General features: G+C 44.4%; 1 protein-coding gene across 2 annotated transcripts in view; it reads right to left on the minus strand.

The window, feature by feature from the left end:
- MYG1 (MYG1 exonuclease) overlaps positions 1-23250 on the minus strand; it is a 279913-nt gene that overhangs the window by 124808 nt on the left and 131855 nt on the right. For both annotated transcript variants that reach the window (XM_069653324.1, XM_069653325.1), the window contains exon 2: positions 21892-22004. In XM_069653324.1, the coding sequence (XP_069509425.1) occupies positions 21892-22004 (113 nt within the window). The remainder of the gene's footprint in view (positions 1-21891; positions 22005-23250) is intronic.

A 23250-nucleotide genomic window follows, 5' to 3' on the forward strand; every position in this document is an offset into this window, starting at 1 on the left:
TCCTCTGTCTGCTAGATGGGCTTTGTCAAGCTGCAGGTGCTATGAAAAATTCTCCCTTTTCTCCCACACGAATCTCGGACCAAGGTGGTTACGATTATGTGCCATTGATTACTGCAATGGCATCTACCTGGGGCAGCCTGCAGTGCTGCTCCAGAGACTGCAGATCTTACAGAATTCGCCAGTTCGACTAGCTCTTGGAGGCCGAGGCTCTCACACTCCCTGGTCATGCTTTGCCCGCTGCACTGGCTTCCGATTGGTAAACTAATTAAGTTTAAAATACTTTGCCTGGTACACCGCGCCATTCATGGTACTGGCGCGGAATATCTACGTTCTAAGCATACTTTATATAAGCCGGCTAGACCGCTTTGTTCCTCCACACAAATATTGCTTAATATTTCCGAGATACCTTACGAGTGGGAGGAAGATCCTTTTTGTGCGGGACCCCACATTGCAGAATTCCCTGCCAACGTATCTTTGAGACACTGATGACCATCTCCAGAGTCGAAAGAATCAGAAGAAATGTTCTTGAGTTCTAACTCAAGTAGCTCTCCCCTATCAGTTGCTGTTAGCACCATCTGGCCTGAGCCACGCTCTACGAACCCGTATAGAATACAATATGTAACTGGCAAAACGTTTTCCTCTCATGTGGAAGTTAGATTTGTGGCATGCTATCCCAAGACGTTTCTCCCGTTTACTGGGTGTCACAGATGGCCTTAAGAAATTACTGAGTTGCCAAGAAAGTTCAAGGGTTTTTAATGTTTTAAACAACTTCTGATGTGCAGATGTTTTAATGTCAATACAAACAGTATGTTCAATGCTAATATGAGCAGACAGTTCGATGTTAATTTAGGCAGATTGTTCAGGGTTATGCACCAGAGTTGAGGAGGTGGTTAGTACACTATGGAGCTTCCCTCTCTTCTCCTTCCATGGGCTTCCCACCTACCTCGCCCAAGCTTACACCATCTCTGGTTTCAAACCTGAGGAATAGGGTCAGTGAGGGCCTAAATACAAAAGCCTTATTGATCTGGCTACCTCTGGGGATTAAAGATGCCCCAGCCTAACACTCCCGAGGGTGGTCTATATGACTAGATGGGGAAAGTGCCAATATCCAATGCGCTTGTTCAGTCTCAACCTCAGTTGCTGTCTTTTCGGTCCTTTAACAGATCTTACTACCCCCTCCATTCTACTCTCACCCTCATCCTCCTGTCCAGTCTTCATTCCCTCCCTCCCTCTTGTCATTATCCCACGCTCTTCTGTCACTCCAATTTTTACACTCTAAGCCTTTCCTCTCTTCATCCTCCTCATTTCCCATTCTCTCTTCTGCTCACTTCTCTACACTATTCTCCTTACCGCTCTCTGCTCCACAGCCCTCCCCTCACCTCCCTCCTACCCACAATCCCATCTACACCTCTGCATCCCATTCATACCTCATTCTCTACACCCATCTCTTATAAGTACCTTCCCCAGTTTCACTCCACTGCCACCACTGCTGCTACTACTACTACTACTACTCCCTTGCACTCTCTGCACCTTCCTAACACAAACACCATCACTCATCTTTTACACCCCCACTCGCCTACACTACACACAACTGGTTCCCCTCTCCCTTTTCCATTGCCTCCAGTCAGGGACTTGCGACCCCCGAGTTTGCCCTTTCTATCCCAAAAACAAAAAATGGAAGCTCCTGGACTGTGGCCAGCACCATGCAGCTTTTTATTTTATTTCTGGAGTGGCTGGCTTACTTTTCCATCCTCAAAAAAATAGGGGGTTCCACGACCCTAAAGAATAGGAATAACAAATAATTAGCCTTTCTGGAATTCTATACAATAATTGCTATACTCATTAAAGGTTCATTTCAGGCACACTTCTGGGGGTGGTGGGAGGGGGGGTCGTCGCTGATTTAGTCTGTTCTTAAAACACCTCAAATTCACAATACTCACAAAAACTTCCAAAAAGCATTTAGAGTACAATAAGCATCCATTTTGGACTATGTATTTTGCTTTTCGCAAGTTGCAGTTGTAGCATGTTTTTTCTGCCTTTGTCTCCGTTACGATCGTGGCAAGACATTCCATCTCAGTGTCCTCGGTCACTTGACAAAATCCTTGTGCCTAAAAGTTTGTGTACAGTGTAGAAATGTTTGATGACACCAATTGGCCCTTGATTTCATTGTGCCACATTTAATGCTTTGTTGTAATGTGTCTATCTTTCCTATCTCCATGCTATGCTGTTCAGGATGTTTGTTTGCATGTATGAGGTAACGAGTGCCCAGAGTACGGGATGCTGTGTAAGTGCTCCGCTTTACCTGTGCTACTCTAAATTATTTAATACACAGTTATGAACCCTCCCAATGGTATGCATTTTGCCAACCTCTGAAGCCTGAAAAGTAGATCCACGCAGTCTCGACATGTGGCCAGCTTTGCACCAGACCTTCAGATGAACTGGCCTGCTGTTAAATCTCAGTTACCAGTTTAATGGTATCCACTACAGAGCGTTATTTGCTTTCTGACTTTGAGAACATTCAGACATGTAATTGCTCATTTTACTATAGCCAGTGAGATAGCTCAATGGGTTGAGCGCTCGCTGCTGCGATGCGAGTGTGATCTGCAGGTTGCAGGTTCGAATCCCAGCAAGGCCAACTCTGCCTTTCACCCTTCTGAGGTTGATAAATGAGTACCAACACAGGTTGGGTGATATTGTAGGTCTATTTGTTCTATATAAAGCACGTAAGCGTATGTGCTTTATAACAACACATCATTATCATTTGGCCTTGGACGTCTGCTAGCATTCACAGTAATTTAGTAATCTGGGCCTGTACACACCGATATTAACGATACATATGGTGATCCATTCTTTGTATCACATAACAGTGATATCGTAGCCATATTTTTCGTAGTGTACTTGGGAACAATTCTATGTTATGCCCTTCCTGTTTTGTCAAAGGGTGAAAGGTTGTGTTCCATTAATTCCTGTGATGTCAATTCGGGATGGGGTCAAATTACATCATTTCCTCTGATAGAGGTCAAGGGTCCTGCAATGTCACTTCCGCTACACCAGGCAGTTTGGGGAAATGGCAACCCTGAAAAAGCTGTTCCTCCTCCAGTAGCTGCAAGGCTTTAAAAACCACTCTAAGGCCAACCCCTTTTAAAGGCACTGTTTTGGCTGCAGTTTCTGATGGTCTGTTTGTTGTAGGTCTGGAATTACGATTTTCCTTCTGTGCCGAAAGCTTGGTTTCAGATTCCATTTTGGGAGGATTTTGTTGTCTCTCATGTTCCCCTGCAGCCTCTTCTCACTCCCAGTTCATTTTTAAGCTTTCCACCATTCACCTGGTGCGACAGGGTCAAGGTCATCACTCTGTCAAAGAAGGGGGTGGGGGAACACTCAGCCTGGGGCCGGAGACTCCCTAGAACAGCAGCCAGAGCCAGCCTTGCCTCAAAGGAAATAGGAATTGGGGGTACTGTTCCCTGAAAACCCGCCCTGTGCCTTAGATGTCATTAATGGTGCCACTTTTCATATAATGCATCCCGTTACTCTGTGGCCAATATTGTCTTATCAATTTCAGAACCACAACTCCCAGAATACCACAGAGAATCACCAAGAAAATCCAGACCCAAATGAAGGAGAAAACTAACACGGTTACCAAGACAAGCTTTGAGCCTTCACTTCATGCCAACAGTGACCTGCACCACAGAAAAGCAGAGAACACAACAGCAGAAAAACAGACTTCCAGACCCACCACACACCACAAGAACAGCATGGAAATCAGAGACAGATAGTAAACCTGTGCTGGAAAAGGGGCTTAAAGGTTTTTTTTTTAAAGCCTCTCACCTGGCTAACAGCTCCTAGAAAAAGACAGGCGCTAATTGGTGCATAGAATCAAGTGAGTGCTGCAGCCAATGGGAGGAAAGAGGGAGACAGAGCCACCAGCACAACAGAATAAAAGGAGACTGAAGGAAATGCAGAGTGTGGGTTGTTCAGGTTAGGTCGGAGGAGGCTAGGTGGACCGAGAGACCCAGCGGAGGAGAGACAGAAGAGGTATGTGGTGACATGCGGGCAGCAGGACCTGTTCAGAGTACAGGTGAAATATTTGTAAGGGAGAATGGTACCGGTTGTAGGTAAAGTGGAAGGTTTGAAGTTGCTGGGAGCTATTTAGCTCCTACCTCTGCCCTAGGAGAGCCTTGTTGCCTTGAAAACAACAACTACCAGGAGCTAGTTTTGGCTCCCCAGTCAAAGTGGTGCCTTACAAACATGCATATAGTGACATTAGTATTGAGTATTTGAAAATGTTAATAAAGAACTATTTAAAAAACTATCATACATAATAGCCAAAAGGTTACTGTGCATCTCCTGTGGAAGTTAGATTTGTGGTGCGCTGGGTACCCACTCCTGGTTTCATAGCCGTAGCTCCTGCTTACTGGGTGATGCTAGACACCCACATGCTGGTTTTAGCTCCTGCTCATTGAACCTTAATTTTCGAGCCCTGTATAAGTACCTCAAAAGGTAGCCAACTCCTTAGCATGAATGTTTGCATTTCAAACTGATCCTCTCGAAAAATGTAAGAACATCTACAAATGCAGATTTTTTTTTCCACATTCGAAAGTAAGTGTGGAAAAAGGGTAACATACCCTGACCTCACCCGCACAAAAAAACAACCACCATTTTTGGGTGTTCAAAAAGTAAAAACAGTCCCGTTATTTCTAGATGCTCTTTGGACAGCTTTCCTTCAAACCTTACTACATGGCAATGTATTCCCGGGTCTAAGATGTTTCCAAACAGGAGTCATTTACATACTGGGTAATCTGCGTTCTCGAGCCAGTCCTTTCATTTGATAAACATACTGTAATGTTATACAAGACAAAAAACGTGCAGCCATCAGGCCCCTCTGGCAATAAAGTTCATTAACTTGGTGCCTAGAGTCGATTCAGTTCTTGGATGTGCTCTCTTCCCACTGACTCATTTCGCAACACAATACGCCAAAAACCTTCTTTTTATGTTGTTTCAAGTTACTTGTTTTACAACCTCCACGTTCTTCGTAATTAACCAGAAATATGGAAAGAGGATAAATCCGGAAGAGAGCTAACGCCTCGGAAGAGGCAATGGAAAAGTGAAATATGCTGGCCTAATAGAAGGAAGCGGGTGGCTAATTAAATAAGGCAACATCTAACCAAGACAAACATGGAAAGAGGATAAAACCTGGAAAAGAGCTAACGCCTTGCAAGAGGCAATGGAAAAAAGGAAATATGGCCCATAAAAAGAAGGAAACAAGTGGCGAAAATAAAACCAGACACGGCTCAACGCCTGGTCAAAGCCCAATCCTGTATGAATCTCATGTTACTAGGGAGTTTGCAGCAAAAATACGTTCTCACTAGCTCAGTTCATCATATAAATAAAACGCCCATTGATATTGATATTTTATTTATATTGCGCTCGTACACAAATGTACGAGAGCGCGACCAGGCAAAAGGGAGGGGAACAGGGGAGAACAAAAACAACGATCTTACAAGGCCCAGTGACACCGAGAACGCGCAAGTGCATGGGAAAGCGGAAAGGGAAAAGGGGTAAGTGCATGGAAGGGAAAGTGGAAAGTGCGGAAGAGGAGAGAACAGAAGAAAATAAATAAAAATAAATAAAGGGGGTAGTGCAGCCAGCAAGTGGCAAGTGCTATGTTAAGCAGATAGGGTATATCTGATAGTGCAGAAGAGAAGTGGGTGGGGGACTGTATGGGTACAGATACAAACCGCAGTGCAGGGGGGGCCAGGAGGCAGTGCAGGGTGAGCAGTTACCTGTGCACGGAGGACAGAGGTTGTCCAGGTGAATGGTGCAGAGGGTGGCCAGGTGAACGCTGCTGAGAGAGAAAACAGATCAGAAGGGGAGAGGAGGGGGAAAAGGAAGAAGCGAAGAGGAAGGCCTTGAGGTGCTTCCGGAACCGGAGGTGGTTCTCCTCAAGTTTCAAGATGACAGGGAGGCTGTTCCAAGGGAGGCCCCAGCCGAAGACAGATCGACCCCCAGCGCGTTTCTTTGAGAAACGACTGACCCTGAGGGAGTTAGAGGTAGCGGAGCGAAGGGCTCGAGAGGGGAGGTGTTTACAGAGGGATAGATTAAGGGATTTTGGACCCAGGCCCCAGAAAGTCTTGTGGATAATGCAGAGGGTTTTAAATGTAATGCTTGCGTCCACTGGGAGCCAATGAAGGGAATTGAGAGCTGGAGAGATACGATCCCAGGGCTTGAGGCCAAGGACAAGTCTCACAGTCCTGTTCTGAATTAGTTGAAGAGGGCGGAGTGTGGAGGCAGGAAGATTTAGAAAGAGGCTGTTAGTCCAACCTTCTAAGCTTCTAAGGGAAGGAGAGGCAAGGCAGAGTATCTCTGAAGAGGTGTAGTAAGAGTTAGATTTTTTTAGAGATGTCAGAGATTTGTGCAGAGAAGGAGAGTGTGGAATTTACAGAAGTGAGCACAACTCGTATCCTAACCTTACCAGTCACATTTTAATGTGTACACATAAATTAATATTTCCAGGCCCCCAAACCACCCATGGGGAACCAAAACCAATATGGGTACTGCCAGATTGTTCCAACTGCCTGGAAACCACCAGGCAGCTACTATTCACATCATTATTTCCATCACTAGAACAGCTAACCTCTTGATCATTCTTACACGTCAATCAGTAACAACTAAAGTGTCCCAAAGTGCCATTAACAAATAATTGGGAGGGGTGCACCATTGATGCTGCCCAGATAAACAGATCTGATCAGGTGGGCCAGGCCTCAAACACATTTTTAAAAAACAATACTTGGTAAAATCTAACCTGCCTCAAACTTGAAACAAACACCGGAAAATATCAGCTGTGGATTCCGATTTGACAGCATTCAAACAAGCAGCGATTTGAAGAGGACTATGCCAAAGCATGAAGCAAGCTCTACCTTAGCAGGCACATACACATCCCAAAGAGGACGGTTCAGTTTCATCTAACAAGACAATGATCTACAACAATGCTTCAATGACTGGACTTATGGGGATACAATTAGTGTCAAAAGGTTTTTCAGGTGCACAGGTATTTAAACATGGGCATTTGAGTTCCCATAGTCATTCAGTTGCTTTTTTCACCACCTCTGGTATTTCCACTATCCGAATATAGAATATGCGTTTGTTTTTTGTAAGGTTTTTGAAAATGGCGATTCTGCCACAGTAACAGCAGCAGCTCCTTGTAACATTGTAACATGTGTGCCAGTCTAAAAGGAGGCGTTTCTTGTTTTTGTCGCCCGAAATGTCACACTGCCTGTCGTCGGACTCTGCGTTCAAGGTCTGTCTGGGATTTTTCCACGCCAGCCAGTGATCGCTGAACTTGTATGGTCATCAGTTGTCTTTATCTGTGCTTCTTCAGTATACTTGAATGTGTACCCAGGATGTAGTTCCTGATGATCCAGTCAATAAACAGCATTTCATTTTGCTTTGCACTTGTGTATGAATGTATCATGGGGGCCATGTGGCTTTATTTGATATCTACTAATCTCTGAAGCATGCGTCACAGTTTCCGATATGCGTAAATGGAAGACGTCTGCTGCCTGTGGATTGATAAAAGGTTATAGAGGTGCATGAACTGGAGAGATGTGTTGCGTTGCATGAGAGCCCACAATACATGTGCAGTTTGTTTTTCTATACTGCAATTATTCAGTGGATTCAAGGGACCATCACCATGTTCTCAGCCAGCTAAGGTGCATTACACGAGTCCTGGGGATAGGAGGACCCCTCACACTAGTGCCCGTCCCCTCTCCTCTCCGGCTATTTAATTTAGTCCTACAGGTGCAAGAGTCCACGACCCAACGTGGGCGTTCCCAGCTTCCACCTGCTCCGAACCGCACCAATTGATGCGGAGGCGTTAAACATCTAATCTGCATGATTAGAAGTCTGAATGCATGCACACTGCTCCTGATCCAGCACAGAGCCGTCATCGATGGAAAAGGTCAAGTGGGAGCGACGACGGCTGGGCTCTCAACAGGGCACGGTGGGCTCCCGGGTAGCCGAGTATTGCACTCGGCAACACGAAATGTCGCTGTAGTGACAGCCGTGCCACTTTTTAAAAGGCTAAGTGTGGTTGCTAAGAGGCTGCACCGAATGTATGCAAAAACGTGTCACCCCGGCAATCTGCACCATGTTATTATATGCTAACTCAGGAGCAAGAGGGCTCAGGGGCAACGTGCTCGCCTTGGAAGCGAGACGCCACGGAGCAACACAGGTTCGATCCCCGGGTCCGCGCTTAGAAACCTCTGGGTATTAAGCGCGCTATAAATAACCTATCGTATCATATCATACCCATCAGCGCTATGGGACTCCAACATTGCGAGTTTCCACCAGCAGTAAGCTTATGCGCGCAGTACCCAGCCAGTAAAGAAAAAACTGTCGCGCAGTACAAGCTTCCAGGACAGCGTTGTACCGGTACTGCAGCAGTATAAACTTTCACAAGGATGCCAGTACTACAGAACTGGCACAGTGTGAGCTTCTACCAGTGGTGCCTAGTCAATACTCCAGCAGTGTGAAATGCTTGGGGAATGCAAAATCAGTGCTGCACGACCGCCAACAATGTGTCCTTCATCCAGTAGTGGCCTGTCAGGGGTACATCATGCCAGCAGATTTTTTTTTTTTTTTTTAAGGCTGAGATGTAACTTATTTTTGACAATGGAGGTAAATGGCGCGAGAGCACAGATCCCTTGTAATAAGAGTGTTGAAAATGTAAAACATCTAATTCTGGGATTTCTGTTTTTAATATGCCTTAGAAGTAAACTATTTTCTATGGATAATGATGAAATGAGTTCATTTGGATTTTTTATGGACTTTTATTTTAAATTTTCATAAATTGTCACTGTTTTGTGGCGATTAATCTGCTAAAAATAGTTTTAAATTGGGATTGCAAAGTAGGACAAATAATTGGATTGCATGTTATATGCGATTTGAGAGGTTGCTGTAATTTGTGACTTAAAATATTTTTTTTTTTTGATGTAGTTTATTTGAAAACTTTTTCATCATTTGGTTAAGTTAGTTTGGCTTTTTTTTTTTAATTTTGTTTGTCTAGTTCGAGTATAGAAGATAAAAAGAGAGCAATTGTGTAAGTGTACTTGTTGTTGTGGCCGCTGAGGAGAGCGGTCCATCTTTCTTGCGTACACATTTGTATCGATGAGAGTTGGTAAAAGGCACCAAATTCTTTGCGTTGTGACGCGAGTTCGTTACATTCCATGACGAGGTGGAATATGGTTTCCTCGATTTTTTGGTCTTTGCAGAACCTGCAATAGTCGTCTTCCTGCTTGATCTGTCTTTTTGTAGCTAGGTATGCTTTTGTAGGAAGAATGTTTAGGCGAATTTTTAGAAATGTTGTTCAAATGGTTTGGTCTGGAAAGGTTTGCAGGTAGGCTGGTGGTTCGTGGATTCTCCTGTTGTCTTTTGTGCAGTGTAGATTCTGTTTGTAGGTATTTTTTTGTTGAATGGTCTTTATCCAGTCATTGTGCAGCAGTTTTGTTTTTGCGTGTTGTGGGCGAAGTATGAGTAGTTCTTCTGTGATATTTTCACTAACCATTTCTTTTCTCATTGTGTCTTTCCATTTTTGCAATATTGTCGTGTTGAAGGTGTTTTCTTTATGTCGCAGTATTTGAATTGCTGGAGTTTTCCCATCTGTCAATATTTTGCGAAAAATGTCTAGTCTTTTCCATTGTACGACTGATTCAATTGATTGAGTTGCCAATTCGTAGCGTATTCTTGGCATTGGAAATGTTTGCGGGAGGCGAAGGACTTTGCGCCAGAAAGCCGCTTCATATTTTGTCCAGTTGACTGAGCGTTCAGCATTGCTTCAGTACCATAGGTGAGAATCGGAATGTACTTGTGTCTGTAGTAGGAGATAATTGGCTTGAAGGAGAATTTGCCGTATTTTCTGTGAAGGAGGCAGCCTGGTCTTGATAGCGTTTGGGATGTTTGTTCGATTTTGTCTAGCCACTGTTCTTCTGATTTAGACTGGTTTATTGTGATCCCAAGGTATTTAAACGCAGTAACATTTTCTATTTCAACATTGTCGATCGTAAAGATACGCTGGTTTGTTCTTTTTTTTAGTGGTTTGGTGAGAGTCATTGTCTTTGTTTTTTCCGTATTGATCGTTAATTCATTTTTTTCATGTACTGGCTTAGGTCTGCCAGTGTTGTTTGTAACCCAGTCGGTGTTTTGTCTAGTAACACGATGTCATCGGCGTATGCCATGACTGGGACCGAGTTGATTTTAGGGGGATTGGTTTTGTGTGATTTTAGATGGTCTTCAATATCAGCAATGAACAAGTTCTAGAGTGTCGCTGCGAGTGGACAGCCTTGTTTGAGTCCGTTTTCTGTTGGTATGGCAGGTGTGGTAGTTCCTTGTCTCGACAATCTAACTTTTATCGTGGTTTTTGAATACAGTAGAATAATCGGTTCTAGGATATCAGATGGACAGTTCCATGTTCTAAGTTTCAACCATAGTTTTTCGCGCGAGATTGCGTCAAAAGCCATTTTTAGGTCAATGAATGCTGCGTAAATTGTCGAGTTGGAGTTGATAGCTTCATGTTTAATTACTTGTAGTAATATCAGGTTGAGGTTTGTTCCAACATTGGCCGTAAATCCTGTTTGTCTGGTCGAGAATTTGTTGTTTTATATGGCCCACGCAGTGAGTTGGTTTAGAAGTACTGTTGCGAATAGTTTTCCTAGCGGATCGAGCAGGGCAATCGGACGGAAGTTTTGGGGGTCTTCTCTAGGGCCTTGTTTATGGATTGGTACGATTACTGCTGTTTTCCAGGAGTTAGGTATTCTATGCAGTTTATTGATCAGGTTTGTGATGTGGCATAGGAGGCTTGCCCAAGCGTTTGGATCTTCTTTGATTATGGCATTAGATAGTCCATCTGGGCCTGGTGCTCTAGAAGTATTGAGTTTGTTAATCAGGAAGATGAAATCTTCAAATTCTGCGTGTACTTTCCATGTTGGGTCTGTTGTAGTGTGTGTATTCTGTTGAGCTGTTTCTCGTGGTGCGTAAATGGTGGTAAAGTGCGTTATCCATTTTTCTTGGGATACATTAGCTGTAAGCTTATGCTGTTTTTGTTGATTGTCATTGAGTAGGTTCCAAAGTTCTTTTGTATTGTGGGATTTGTGGCTTTTCAGTATTTGTTCAGCATCTGCTTTTTGAAAGAGACTTTTTTTGTGATTTAGTCCAGTTTCGATGGTTATTTTTCAGAATTTTGATCTGGAATGAAGTATCGAGAGCTGGAGTTTTCTTTAACTGTCTTATTGTTCGGTTTAGGGCTTTTTTCCTTTCGGCAATTTCTTGGTTGTAGGAATGTCGATGGTCTTTCTGCGGGCGATTTTTACTGGTTTGTTGGAACGGAATTAGGATCCATTCGTAGTCGATTTTTATAGCATTTGACAGTCTTGCCTGTTGGAATTTTTCCGGTAGTGAGGTTAAGGATGCTTGTGGGATTCTCAGTTTTGTTGTTGTTCCGCTTAGTTCTAATGGAGGAGGTGGTAGTGCTGTCACTGTTTTTTCTAGTGTCGCTTCAGAGTGTGCGGTAAGTTGGTTGTGGTCGCTCCTGTCCGTTAATATCGTCTGTACGTTTGTGACTGATTGGTGAAGTTTTTCAGATAGAAATATATAATCGATGATTGCATGGGACGAACCTCTGCTCCATGTTGGTGTATAGGATTTCGAAGTGTTCCCTTGACTTAGAGGGAGTAGGTTGCGTGTCGTGGTTTCTTTTATCCATCTCTTTGCATTTGGCGATAATTCTGAGTGCTTTAAGAGGCCACCGTTTTTATCGTATAACTTGATGTTCAGATCGCCACAGATTATTATTTCCGATAACGGGTATTTAGTTGTGGCCTCATCAATTGTGATGAAAACTCCGTCTAGGAACGTGTTTGTTGATATTGCTAGAGGGTTCCAATAGAGGTTTAGGATTAGGATTGTTGAGTTGTTTGTCTTCTCGATTTTGCTGGTTTTTTGTAGATGTTATTATGGTCAGTTGCGTCCAAGGGTTTATATTCTCGGAGAGTATTGCTGTGCTGTGAGGGTTTATCTTGATTAGGGTGAGTAAGCCTGAAGCAGGTCTTCCTTGTTTTTGTACGATAGCTGGGTTTAGGAATGGGATAAAACCATCGCATGCCGGTGGGTCGCTGAGCCAGGTTTCTTGGAGACATATGAAATGGTATTGCTCTAGTTCAGCGGCTGTGTCCGTGAATAGATGTAGATTACCTCTGGTGTTCCACGAGCACAATGACCAATTAAATCCATAGTTCATTAATTGTTATGAGTTCGAGTTCATTGAGTATTCTGTAGATTCTGTTTCTAAAAAGGTGTTTTCGAAGTCATAGATTCTTCTGATTGCATGGGCATCTCTGTCTAGACGTTGGCTTCTTATTGAGTCTTCTGTAGATGCAATATCTGAGGAGGGAGTTTCAAAGCTAGTTCTGTTGGGTTTGTTAATTCTGTTTGAGTCTGCTTCTTCTGAGGCACGATTTGAGTATCTATCGTCAGTTGCCTGTTTTTGTTTCCTTTGTTCAATGTATTTTCCTTCGTAGCTTGTGGTTGCTTTATATCTTGGTTTGCTTGGTATTCTTGAGGATGTTGATGCCCAGCATGAGAAACCTAATTTGTGTAATTGTCTTCTTGTTGATATGATGAGTTCTTGGTTATTTGGGTCTGGGAGCTCTATGACAATCTTGTCCAGGTTCCGATCGTCTTTAAAGGTTATCAGAGCAATATCTTTTGTTGTGAGTTTGTTCAGGCGAGGTATTACGCCAAAAAGGCGTAGTAGGTTTGTTCTATTTAGAATTACCGGTTCCTGGTTTTTATTTGCATTTTCAATGTGGATTTCATATGTTTCATTTTGTCGTAGTGGATTGACGAATGTTGGTCGGATCTGGCTGTGTTGACTGTGGTCTTGTGGTGTTGTTGTTATCGAGATCGACGAGATGGGGTCATAGGGCTCATCTCTGGTTGTGAGTGTTGAGATGTTTTCCATTGAGATCATTGAGATTTCTTCTAGGGAGATTTCAGTAGAGTTGTCTTGATTTTGATTCGATTGTTGGTCGAGTATTGAGGCGTATTCGTCGATTATTATGTGGTTGTGGAGAGTGTTGATTGTTTTCTAATGGTTGTTCTTCATGGGTGGTCATGTCGAGCAATTCCTCGTCGATCGGCGAATGTGGCAGGGTAGGTTGCGCTAGTTTGGGTTTTGTCTGGGCTAGCTGAACTTGAATGCTTTGTGTGTTGGCAGCTGTTAGTTTCTTCTTTGATTGTTGAGCAGTTTGGGTGTTCTGAGTTATATTTCTTAGAAACGCTCGCGAGCCCGTTTGTCGTTTTTTGTTATTTTTCTGTTGGGTGCCTTTTATTTCGTTTGTTGTTTTTTCTTTTTCGAAAATCTGAAAGTTTTCCTTTGGATTCTTTGTTATGTTGCTTTAGATAATGGTTTCCGTTTTTTGTTGGTAATATTTTGACTTGGTTCTTTCAGTGTTTGTTGGGCAAGATCTACGATTGTTTCAGGTAGTGATTGTATCTGAATTGGGCATTGTGGTGATTTTGGAAACGGCGAGGTTTGTAGCCGTTGGTCGTTTGGTCTGGTTGCTTGTTGCTGATGGTGTTCTTTGAGCATCTGTAGTAGTTCTCCTGTAAGTTTTGTTTTCTCTTGTCGGTCTCCTCTTGCGATCTCAGCTAATCTTTGTTGCCACCGGTGTGTCTCGTCTGCTTCTATTGTCAGTCTTGATTCCACTGTCGAGACAAAATGTTCGATGTGTATCTGTTTTGAGTGGATTAGTGCTAGAAGGGTCGCTTGATCTTTTATTGAATCTTTCAAGTCTTCTTGTAATTTCAAGAAGGGGATCATTGACTGGGAGAGTGTTGCGATGAGCATATTTTGCAAGTCTAGCATTGTAGTTGGGATTCTTGGGTGTGTATCTTCTTCATCTTGTTCATGGTTGTTTTTCTGTTGGGGGTCTTTTGGTTTTTGGTTCTTGATTATTGGGTCTGGGGTATAGTAGGATTCATCCGAGTCATAGTTGAATCGTGATGGGACAGTTTTACGTTCATCCAGTTCTGGTTGTCGTTCCTTTTTCATCTGCTTGTTTTGGTTTCCCTAGGGGATACATGGGGTTGAGGTTGATTGCATTTGATTTGCTTCTGTTCGTTCTCCAAATACTTCTTTTCTTTTTTCTGCAGTAGTCATGATTGATTCGATTTCGGTAATGTCCAGTGATAGTTTTGCCAATTTGTTTCTTGTTTCGGATGTTGTTGGTTCCACTGTGCTGGTGGATTTAACGGAGTTGTGGGTTTTAAGCCACGCAAGCCGTGCTAATCTTGCTTTTTCTTTTTGCTTCAGTTGGTCTGGTGTTGGAACTGCTAGTTTTGTAGTTAGGTCTTGTGTTCGTTCAATTTGTTGGCAGGTTGCGGTTAGCTTTAAGACGACAGGGTCAGCTGTGAGTTTTGGTTCTTGATTATTAGCCATTTCCTGAGGATTGCTATCTATTTCGTGTAGTTTCTTCGATTTCATGGATTGCTGATTTCGGATATGTTTGTCCGGTGTTAAGTCCTGTTTTGTGGTCGTCTGCAGCTGTTTGGTTGTAAGTTCCATGGGTTCTTTGTTGCTGGTTGTGAGGTTTGTCAAGGTGTCTTGTATCACGTTGTTTAGAGGATCTTGTTTTGTGGGCTGGTGGTTTGTGTTCAGAGCAATTGAAGGACTGATCAGTTGTTGTTCAATTTCGAATTGGAGAGGCGGTGATGATGGCACGGACATAATGGGTTGTCCAGGTTTTGTAGTTGGTTTCTGAGCTTGAGGTTTGGTGTCCAGGCTGTTTACCTCAGTTGAGATTATTTGCTGATTTTCTACTGTTCTGTGTGAGTCCACTGATAGTTGGGGGGATGTTACAGTGGAATTAACAGTTTCTAGAATTTGGACTCTGGCGTCTTCTGAGTTCTGTTTAGAATCTGAACACTGTGTCAGGGACTTTGGAATTTCTTTGTACAATGTCACTTTCTTGAAGGATTGTTCCAATGTTAGCTGTAGTGGATCATGCTCCGTGGTGTTAGCGATCGCGGTCTTGGTTGTTTGTCTTGTTTTTGGGCGTTGAGTTGGGTTTTGTGTATTGGTGCGACTTGTAGCCATTGTTTCCCGATTGTAGATTGCTAAACTTAAGTTTTGCGATATTTCTGTTTGGTTTCTCAGAGTACTGGCCCCCTGGTTAGGGCTTGCTGCTGTTGTTGCCTTTGTCTGATTCGAACGTTTTGGTATTTGATGGGGTCAAGTTGTTTCAGGGCCGAGAGTAAGGTTGTAGGCAGCTTACTGTACTAGATTGAGCTGGGTTAGATGGTGTGTCGTTTGGGAATCAAAGGTCTCCCGCTCGATGAAGGTACGCAGATGTATGTTCGTTGCGATCTTCCGTGTTTTTATTATTTTTTTTTTTTTAAAGTTCGCTTTTAGGATCCAAGGGTCGAACCCTTTCGGTCTCCTGGTCAGCGGTGGGTGCGTAGGTGTATCTTTGTTTCGCTTTTCTGTAGTAGATCAGGTTGCGCTTTCAGGATCCAAGGGTCGAACCCTTTCGGTCTCCTGATCAGCTAGGTTGCGCAGGTGTATCTTCGTTTCGCTCTTCTGTAGTGGCTCGAGTTGCGCTTTCAGGATCCAAGGGCCGGACCCTTTCGGTCTCCTGGTCAGCGAGGCTGCACTGGTGTATCTTCGTTTCGGTCTTCTGTAGAGGATCAAGTGCTCTTTCAGGATCCAAGGGCGGGCCCCTTTCGGTTTCCTGATCAGCGAATGGTACGAGGTTGTATGATGGTTTTGTTTCTCTGGAGCGGGTAGGGTTGAGGTTTCAGGATCCAAGGGACAAGCCCTTTCGGTCTCCTGATCAACGAGGGTAGCTGGGGATGCCGGGAGTTAGCACGTTAAGTGGCAGGGGCGAGGTCGCAAAAGCACGAGCAGCAGAGAATTCTGTTCGGCGTCAGGTGGAGTGGAGGCGCGGGTACGCTAGGCACAGGCAGGCTCCGGCGTCAAAGGTGAGTCGCGCAGCACCAGGCCAGCCGATGCGAGCACACGAGGGGACAGCAGTCGCGACTGGGCTCAAGTCGATCAGCAAGTTCGGCGTCAGTGATGCAGAGCGTGGGTAGGTGGGAAACGAGGAGCCTGTCACGGGTTGAAGATCCCGCGGGGCAGGCAGCGGTGCTTTCGGTGTATGTGACGTGATGAGAAGCAGGTCACCTGCACGGTTTTAAATGTCTGAGTGATTCAGTGGGTGGATTTTCTGGGGGGGCGCCGCGGAGCCTGCAGAGCCTAAAGACCAAAAGACTCTGCAGCAGACTCCGCGGCCGCTCCGCGGTCTTCTGGGTATTTTAAAGTCACCAGGTGGAATCAGGTGAAACAAAGGTAGGACAAGAAGCAGGTCCTCACAGGGTTCAGGAGCAAAAGCTGTAGAGTCCTCTCGCAACCGCAACCAAAAGACTCTGCAGCAGACTCCGCGGCCGCTCCGCGGTCTTCTGGGTATTTTAAAGTCACCAGGTGGAATCAGGTGAAACAAAGGTAGGACAAGAAGCAGGTCCTCACAGGGTTCAGGAGCAAAAGCTGTAGAGTCCTCTCGCAACTGCAACCAAAAGACTCTGCAGCAGACTCCGCGCAAATATTATTGTGTGTATTTTGTTTGTGCTAAAGGTTATTTGATCCAACAACAAGGCACTAAATAAATGCAAACATAAATAAATAATTCGATCAGTGGGAGATCCTTCCAGCAGCACCATCCCCACTATATATGCACAGGCTACCACATAGCATATGTTAATGTTAAAAGGATATTTGTAGCGCGCACTATCACCACCGGAGTGGTCCCCTGGCGCTCTGGAGGCTCTGAAAAAGTGAAGGGGGGGGTGAGTTAGTGGGAATAAGCTGGAGAAGTGCAAGAAAGCAGTGATGTGCGGTTGGCGGCCTCAGCCCGGTGGGTCCGTTGGCTGGGTTTAGGGTGCTTTCCGTTCGGTATCCGCCGTGTACTGTTGTGCGAGTCTATGTGCGTTTTGTTGTTGCAGTGTAGTGAAGTTTGTGTGGTTTGTTGTGCTATAGAGTTGTGGTTGTTTAGAGTTTGAGAGGTGTATGCAGAGGGGTAAGATTGTTAGTGAGTTGGTTATTGATTCATGATTGTACGCTTGGTCCAGGCTCGGCAGGTGAATTGTATGTCAAATCATTGAATCACATTTTTATCTAGATGTGGCGCAGATTAAACTTAAGAATTCCATCAAAGTGTGGCATATGCCAACAATCACATTTCTATGTAGATGTGGCACAGGCTAAACTTAAGAATTCCATCTAAGTGTGTGTCTACAATTCTATCTAGCTGCGACGCAGGCTAAAATAATTCTATCTAGATGTAGCACATGCTAAAATGTACAGTTCTATATAGACGCAACGCAGGCTAGGTTGAGGATTCCATCTAAGTGTGGCACATGCTGACAATCACATTTCTATCTAGATGTGACACAGGCTAATCTTCATTGTTCTCTCTAAGTATGGTACTAGTTAACATTGTGATGCAGGCAAGATTTGCTGTCCAGCCATGAATAGGTTTAGGCTTATGGTCACATTTCTCTCTAAGAATGCATGGTGCGAGTCTCGGTTCTGGAAATGTAAGTTACAGTGGCAGGAGCTTTCTGGAGTAGACTAATTGCTCTACACCCCACCCATACAATTTTTGTTGGTGTCTCTTGACTGCTGGCTCCATTGGCTTCCCCTGCGGACACCTGCTGACACACCTTGGAGCCGCCAATGTCAGAGCCGCCCTTTGCCTTGATGCCCTTAGTCGCAGGGGCTGCCGGGCAGAGGGCTGCCCTGGGAGGGACTATTAAGTACTGCTGCTACCCAATCAGGGGGTGGGGCGGGATAGCGGAGTGGGGAGGTGCTCGAGGCCCACGAGGCAAGAGCTACTCCCTTGGCGTTGTTTCTGTACACAGATGCACAGACCAATCATGGGTGGTGGGAGGGATGAGAGAGGGGTGGGGGGGCGTGTGAGGATGAGAGTCGGGTTTGGAATGGGGAAAGTGCCGGGTGCACCTGAATTTGCTAAAATAGGGACAAGATGGAAATAAAGGCAGCGCGAGACGCTGCTTTCATGGGGTCTTACCTGCGAGCTGCTTATGTGGCCTACCCCCCCCTCTTCTCTCACACACACACACACACTTTAGAAAGAAGGGCTATAACCAGCAATTCAGAAAACAAAAACTGACAACCTCAGCATTGTCTACTTCACCCAGCAATGCCCAGTCCGTGATATGGAGCCTGCCAGGGCTCGACCTGTTGACCCGTCTGCTCATTAAGTGCTAAAGCTCCAACAATTATCCCAGTCAGGGGCTGTGATTTTGCCTAGAAAGAGAGAAACCTGGCAATGTGAGCTACCCTTCCCAGCAGTGTGCTTCAGACCTATAGTGCCATACTAGTGTCTGCTTGTCGATAGAAAGCTACAATACCACAGCAGTATGCGCTTCCTCCAGCACGACAGATCACTGCTATTGCGCTACGGGGTGGGGGAGTCTTCCTCCCAGTAACAAGCAATGACAATGCCAACAGTTTGGGCTTTTGTGTTTACATGGGAAAGGTACTTGACAGGTACAGCCGTAGTGGTATTGATTGGTCATTGATGATAGCAGGTGCAAAACGGTACGAGTACCTGTGAATCTAATAACCGTGCATGGCAAATACCTCATACTGCCAATGCTGGTTTTGAACAGTACATCAGTGAAGGAAAAACAGTGATTTTAACTTATTCTGCCTTCAGCCACTCAATTTATGAAATTTTGATTATACCAGTAGTGGGTTTACAACTCCATTTAAGTCATTAACTATGAAACACATTTGGAGAAAAGAAACCACTGTGCAGCCCATAAAAGCACAAAAGGTTGATGGTAACGCTTGATTAAAGCAAGCTCAAAGAGTTCCCATGAGGAGGCGATTTGGGCAGGGAGGGGCAGGAACTGGGCGGAAATGGCCATCGGGATTCGCATGGCCATGGGCAGTCAATGGGTGGACACAAAACTAAATGCCTACATAATTTGAATTCCTCGCTCGAATTTCAGCTTATAGGGGTCGCAAGCGACATCTAACAGCCCAAACTAAAAATTAATTAAGACAGACTTCTGCTTCCAAGTTATCCTTGAGGCTGCCTCCGAATGGAGAGGAGAGAATAGTGAGGAGACTGGTGGGAGGAAAGAGGTTGTGAATCACACACTGCTTCAAAGGCTTCCTAGACAGAATTTATTTGACTGCTGCAATTAGGGCCCGATACAGACACCAGTACACCATGCCCATAGAACAGGCAGGAGCAAAGCCTAAGCACATACAGGCCTCCAAAGAACCCAAATGGGCATCAATTCCCATGAAGGCAGGTTGAGGCAGTGCACCATGCAAGGGAGACAGGTGCGGTGGGGTAGCACAGCAGATGCAAAACAGCAGGGAAAAAAAGAAAAGGGATCGAGAGAACAGAAGACAAATAAAAGATAATGGTGAGCAAATAGACTGGACAAAAACAATCTTATCTAGATTACTTCCATGTATTGTTTTAAGCCAGAGTCAATTTAACCCGCTGGTCCTTGTCTGCTTGATGGCAAACAGCAAGCCTCAACATTTGTACTCGCCACTGGACAGTGCAAATTGGCTCTTGGTAACAAATGGTGTGCTGTTTACATGTGGACAATTGAGGGGTGTCAAGTCAGAATTATTATTTTGTGGATTCTAGGGCCACTTTCTAGGGCCCCTCAACTTTTTGCTCCAGCCCCATGTCATTTTTGGTTCATTGTCTTATTTTTGATGGACAGATGGCCTTCTCCTGAACTCCTTGTACCATTATGTTCCTTTCTGTCTTTAAGGTAAATGGTATTGGGTTGTCCCCAAGGCATCCAATTCCAGGGGTTCCTCTCAGGCTTGCCATTGTTTTCCTAGGGTGATGTTATCACCTTACATAGGTTTTGGGGAGTTGGTCGGTGGCAGCTGTGCTTTAGTTTTGGCTTCACCAAGGATGCAAGGCATTTTATCATAATGGTAGCCCAATGTCCCATTTTGGTAGACGTGGGTGTACCAATAGGCTTTTTAAAATCCTTCTCTTGGCCGTTTTGGGTTTCAGGTTCTTTCCTCTGGTCTGGGTGGCCACGAGGTGGCTTTAAAATGGCTGAGCAGGCTCCATATCGGTCCCAACCGGTTTAGGTCTGTATATGTCCCTGAACTAACCACTTTCACTTGCTGTTGGGGTTGGTAAGGCTAAGTGGCAGTTTCACTAGTACGACTGGTCATCAGACCCAGTTGCCCCTAGCCACTTTTAGTGATGAGCTGGCTATTCTTCAACTAGCTTCTTCATGTTCCAGCAACTTCCAGCTTCTAGCCTACTTTCTTGCTCCAGCAGTTGGTCGACATGCTGAAGGCGTGTTCCTGCCAATTCCCACTGTTTGTGCCATTTTTTAAAGCCCTCACCTGGCAATACTTGATATATTCAGTGGCTTGGGTATATCGCAGTGTGGGTTTTTGCTACTAGAGGTCCCGTCTGTGCTTCTTAAAGACTCCTTGTGACTCCCACATCTGCTAGGGCAAGCCCTCTACTCTGGAATAGTTTTCTGGGACGTTTATCATCTGCTTGGCTACGGGTCGCTGCTGGTGCCCCGATGGGCAATGAAAGTTCATCACTCTGCCAAATCGTCAATTTGGTACGTCCGAGGGTGACTAGAGCCACTGTGTCCATCCTGGGACAGTTTTCTGCTCGGCTTCTCCCTTCTTTTTCATCATTGAGCTGCTGGGAGTCATTTTTGCGGGTTCCTTCGTCTTCACCATTACGGCCTGCTTAGCTAGCATCAAACAAGCTGACCCCAGGCAGCCCCTGAAGTTTGTAGCTAAACCCAGGAACCTGGGGTCATCTGACACTTTAGTAATCTTAATCCATCAAGTGATCATTGTGAAAAAACAGGCACAGACCCAGCCGCAACTAATCAGACAGATTCTTCCCACTTTGATTTGGGTCACAAAGCAGTATTGTAATAGTGTATATATAAAGGACAGAAAAAAGGAAAACTACATTTGGCCCAAACCAGAGAAAGCACAACTAATTATGGGCCTCAAACAAGCGGACATGATCTCAGCATTAACATCACACTGCCACATCAGAACTGAACAAACAATCGCAAGGTCTGACCAACAGCATGTACTGTACTTGTTGTCCACCTTAAAATACTAAAGAAAACGGACCCAAACGTATATACCAGCAGAGACCCCAAGATCTGCAAGAGAATGAAAATTCTGCCTGGCACCCTACAAGCAAAAGATTTTATAGCAGAAAAACCATGTGTCAAATGGACGTTGACATCAGGAACAATCTAAGCCTTGAAAAGATTTAACATGACCATCGTCAATTCCATTAACTTAATTCTTAATCATTCCGCCAAACCATTCTGGAATATTAATCAGTGATATTGAGTATTACCTTATTCCTGAAATGTCTAGACACAATCACATCTAAACATGTTCCATGTTTCAAAGACAGGCTTCTGGAATGTGACGACACATCTAGCTGCGTAAATTGCCTACCTTTCCTACTCTGCCACCGAACAATGGATATCCTTTTGCTTCTCACTGTGCTCCACCTTTTCTTTGGTGCTGTGGAGCCATGAGCCGTATGGTAAAATTCGCAAATCTACAGATGACTGCAAATAAAAAGATCTTTGCTCAGAAGTCAATAAACCTAAAACATGAAGTGAAAGCATGCTGACAGAAATAGGTATGAAATGAAAGTAACAAGACGAAAGAGGAAAACTCATGGATCTGATGGCTTATGTATCATGAGGGCCCATTAAGATTTTGAATTCTGTTCTTTATAATCAGACCCATGGGTTCCCTTTACCAACCTCTGGTGATGATCATATCGGTGAGTCTCAGGGTCATACACGCCTCCCACATCTACCACGACATCACAAGTTGACAGAAGCTTTGGGTCTCGTGTCCGGATAATCTCTGCATCCTGAAGGAAAAAACGAAAGCGAAAAATCAGAGCAGCAGCAGATTGTTCTTAGGTAGTTCATCAACCTTGGAAGCACGAAAGGAACAAATTGCAACATGCGCCCCATGGCTAGGAACAAAGTAGAAAAGATGACAGAAGTTTAATGGCCCCTGGTTGAAAACTGTCTGGTACAGTCAGTTAAATGTGGAAGCCACATTTTTCAAATCGAGGTAAAAGGGGAACATAGTTATGGGAGTCTGCTTAATTTCGGCTCAGATCACATTCCAGTAGGGTTGGAGGTAAGGCTTTTTTTTCTACCAAGTCTGCCCTTCGCAAACACGGTTATGCGATTTTGTGTGTACAACTGATGAGACATGGCCCCTTTCTGCAGTGTGGCGGGATAACAAAAAAAAACTCCCCTGCCCTTTCTGTCAGAACCCAACTAACTTTTGAGATCCAAGAGAATACCTACATAACTATCCGACGGCGGTCCAATGTAGAGGGCTTTTGAAGTAACATATTCCCTCCCCCACAGCTGCTTGCACTTGTAGTTTTGTCTATTAGGTTGTGCTTTAGCGCCACCTGTAAGCCACAACTATTGCTTTGGAGAGCAGATGATAGGAAGATGGGATCTGAGGAGGGGGACACAGCCTATAATAGTTTATTTACTCACCCATTGATTGCCCACTACCATCCCTCCCCAACCAAAACACAACCTCCTCCGACCTTCTACAGTAACATCAAACTTTGTGATGAATAGAGCATCCTAATGGTATTTCTAAGCAGTCTTCTGAGAATTAATGGCTTAACTGCCACAGTAAATGACCTCACGGTGTAATAAAAATATCTTAACTACTGCACTTTGTAATGTGGGAAATTCTATACTAAATCTGCCCTCAAGTAAATTATGCCTTTTTTGCAGTCACCTTTGAATTTATTCTTAACTGTTTGCACACTTCTTTTACATCCCAGGCTTTTTGGAGCATCTCAAATATCACCCTGCTCTATATTTTACCCACTAGTTTACTACTTTCCCTGTTTGCTCTTGGTTATCCCCTTTTCTCCTCCTCTGCCGCCCGGTCCCTTTCCTTACAGACTATAGTCTGGAAATCCCCTGATTGGGGCACAATATGTCACTTTTCAGACAAAAACTTAGGTACTCCAACTACTACGGCGGTGACGTGGCTCACTATAAAATCTTTGTGACTCAACAAAATGTTGCCAAAATGAAAACTGAAAATTCTTCAAGGAGTCACACAAATAGCAT

The sequence above is a fragment of the Ambystoma mexicanum genome, chromosome 3q (genome assembly GCF_040938575.1).
Source record: "Ambystoma mexicanum isolate Mex_15411 chromosome 3q, UKY_AmexF1_1, whole genome shotgun sequence".
Taxonomy (NCBI): Eukaryota; Metazoa; Chordata; class Amphibia; order Caudata; family Ambystomatidae; genus Ambystoma; species Ambystoma mexicanum.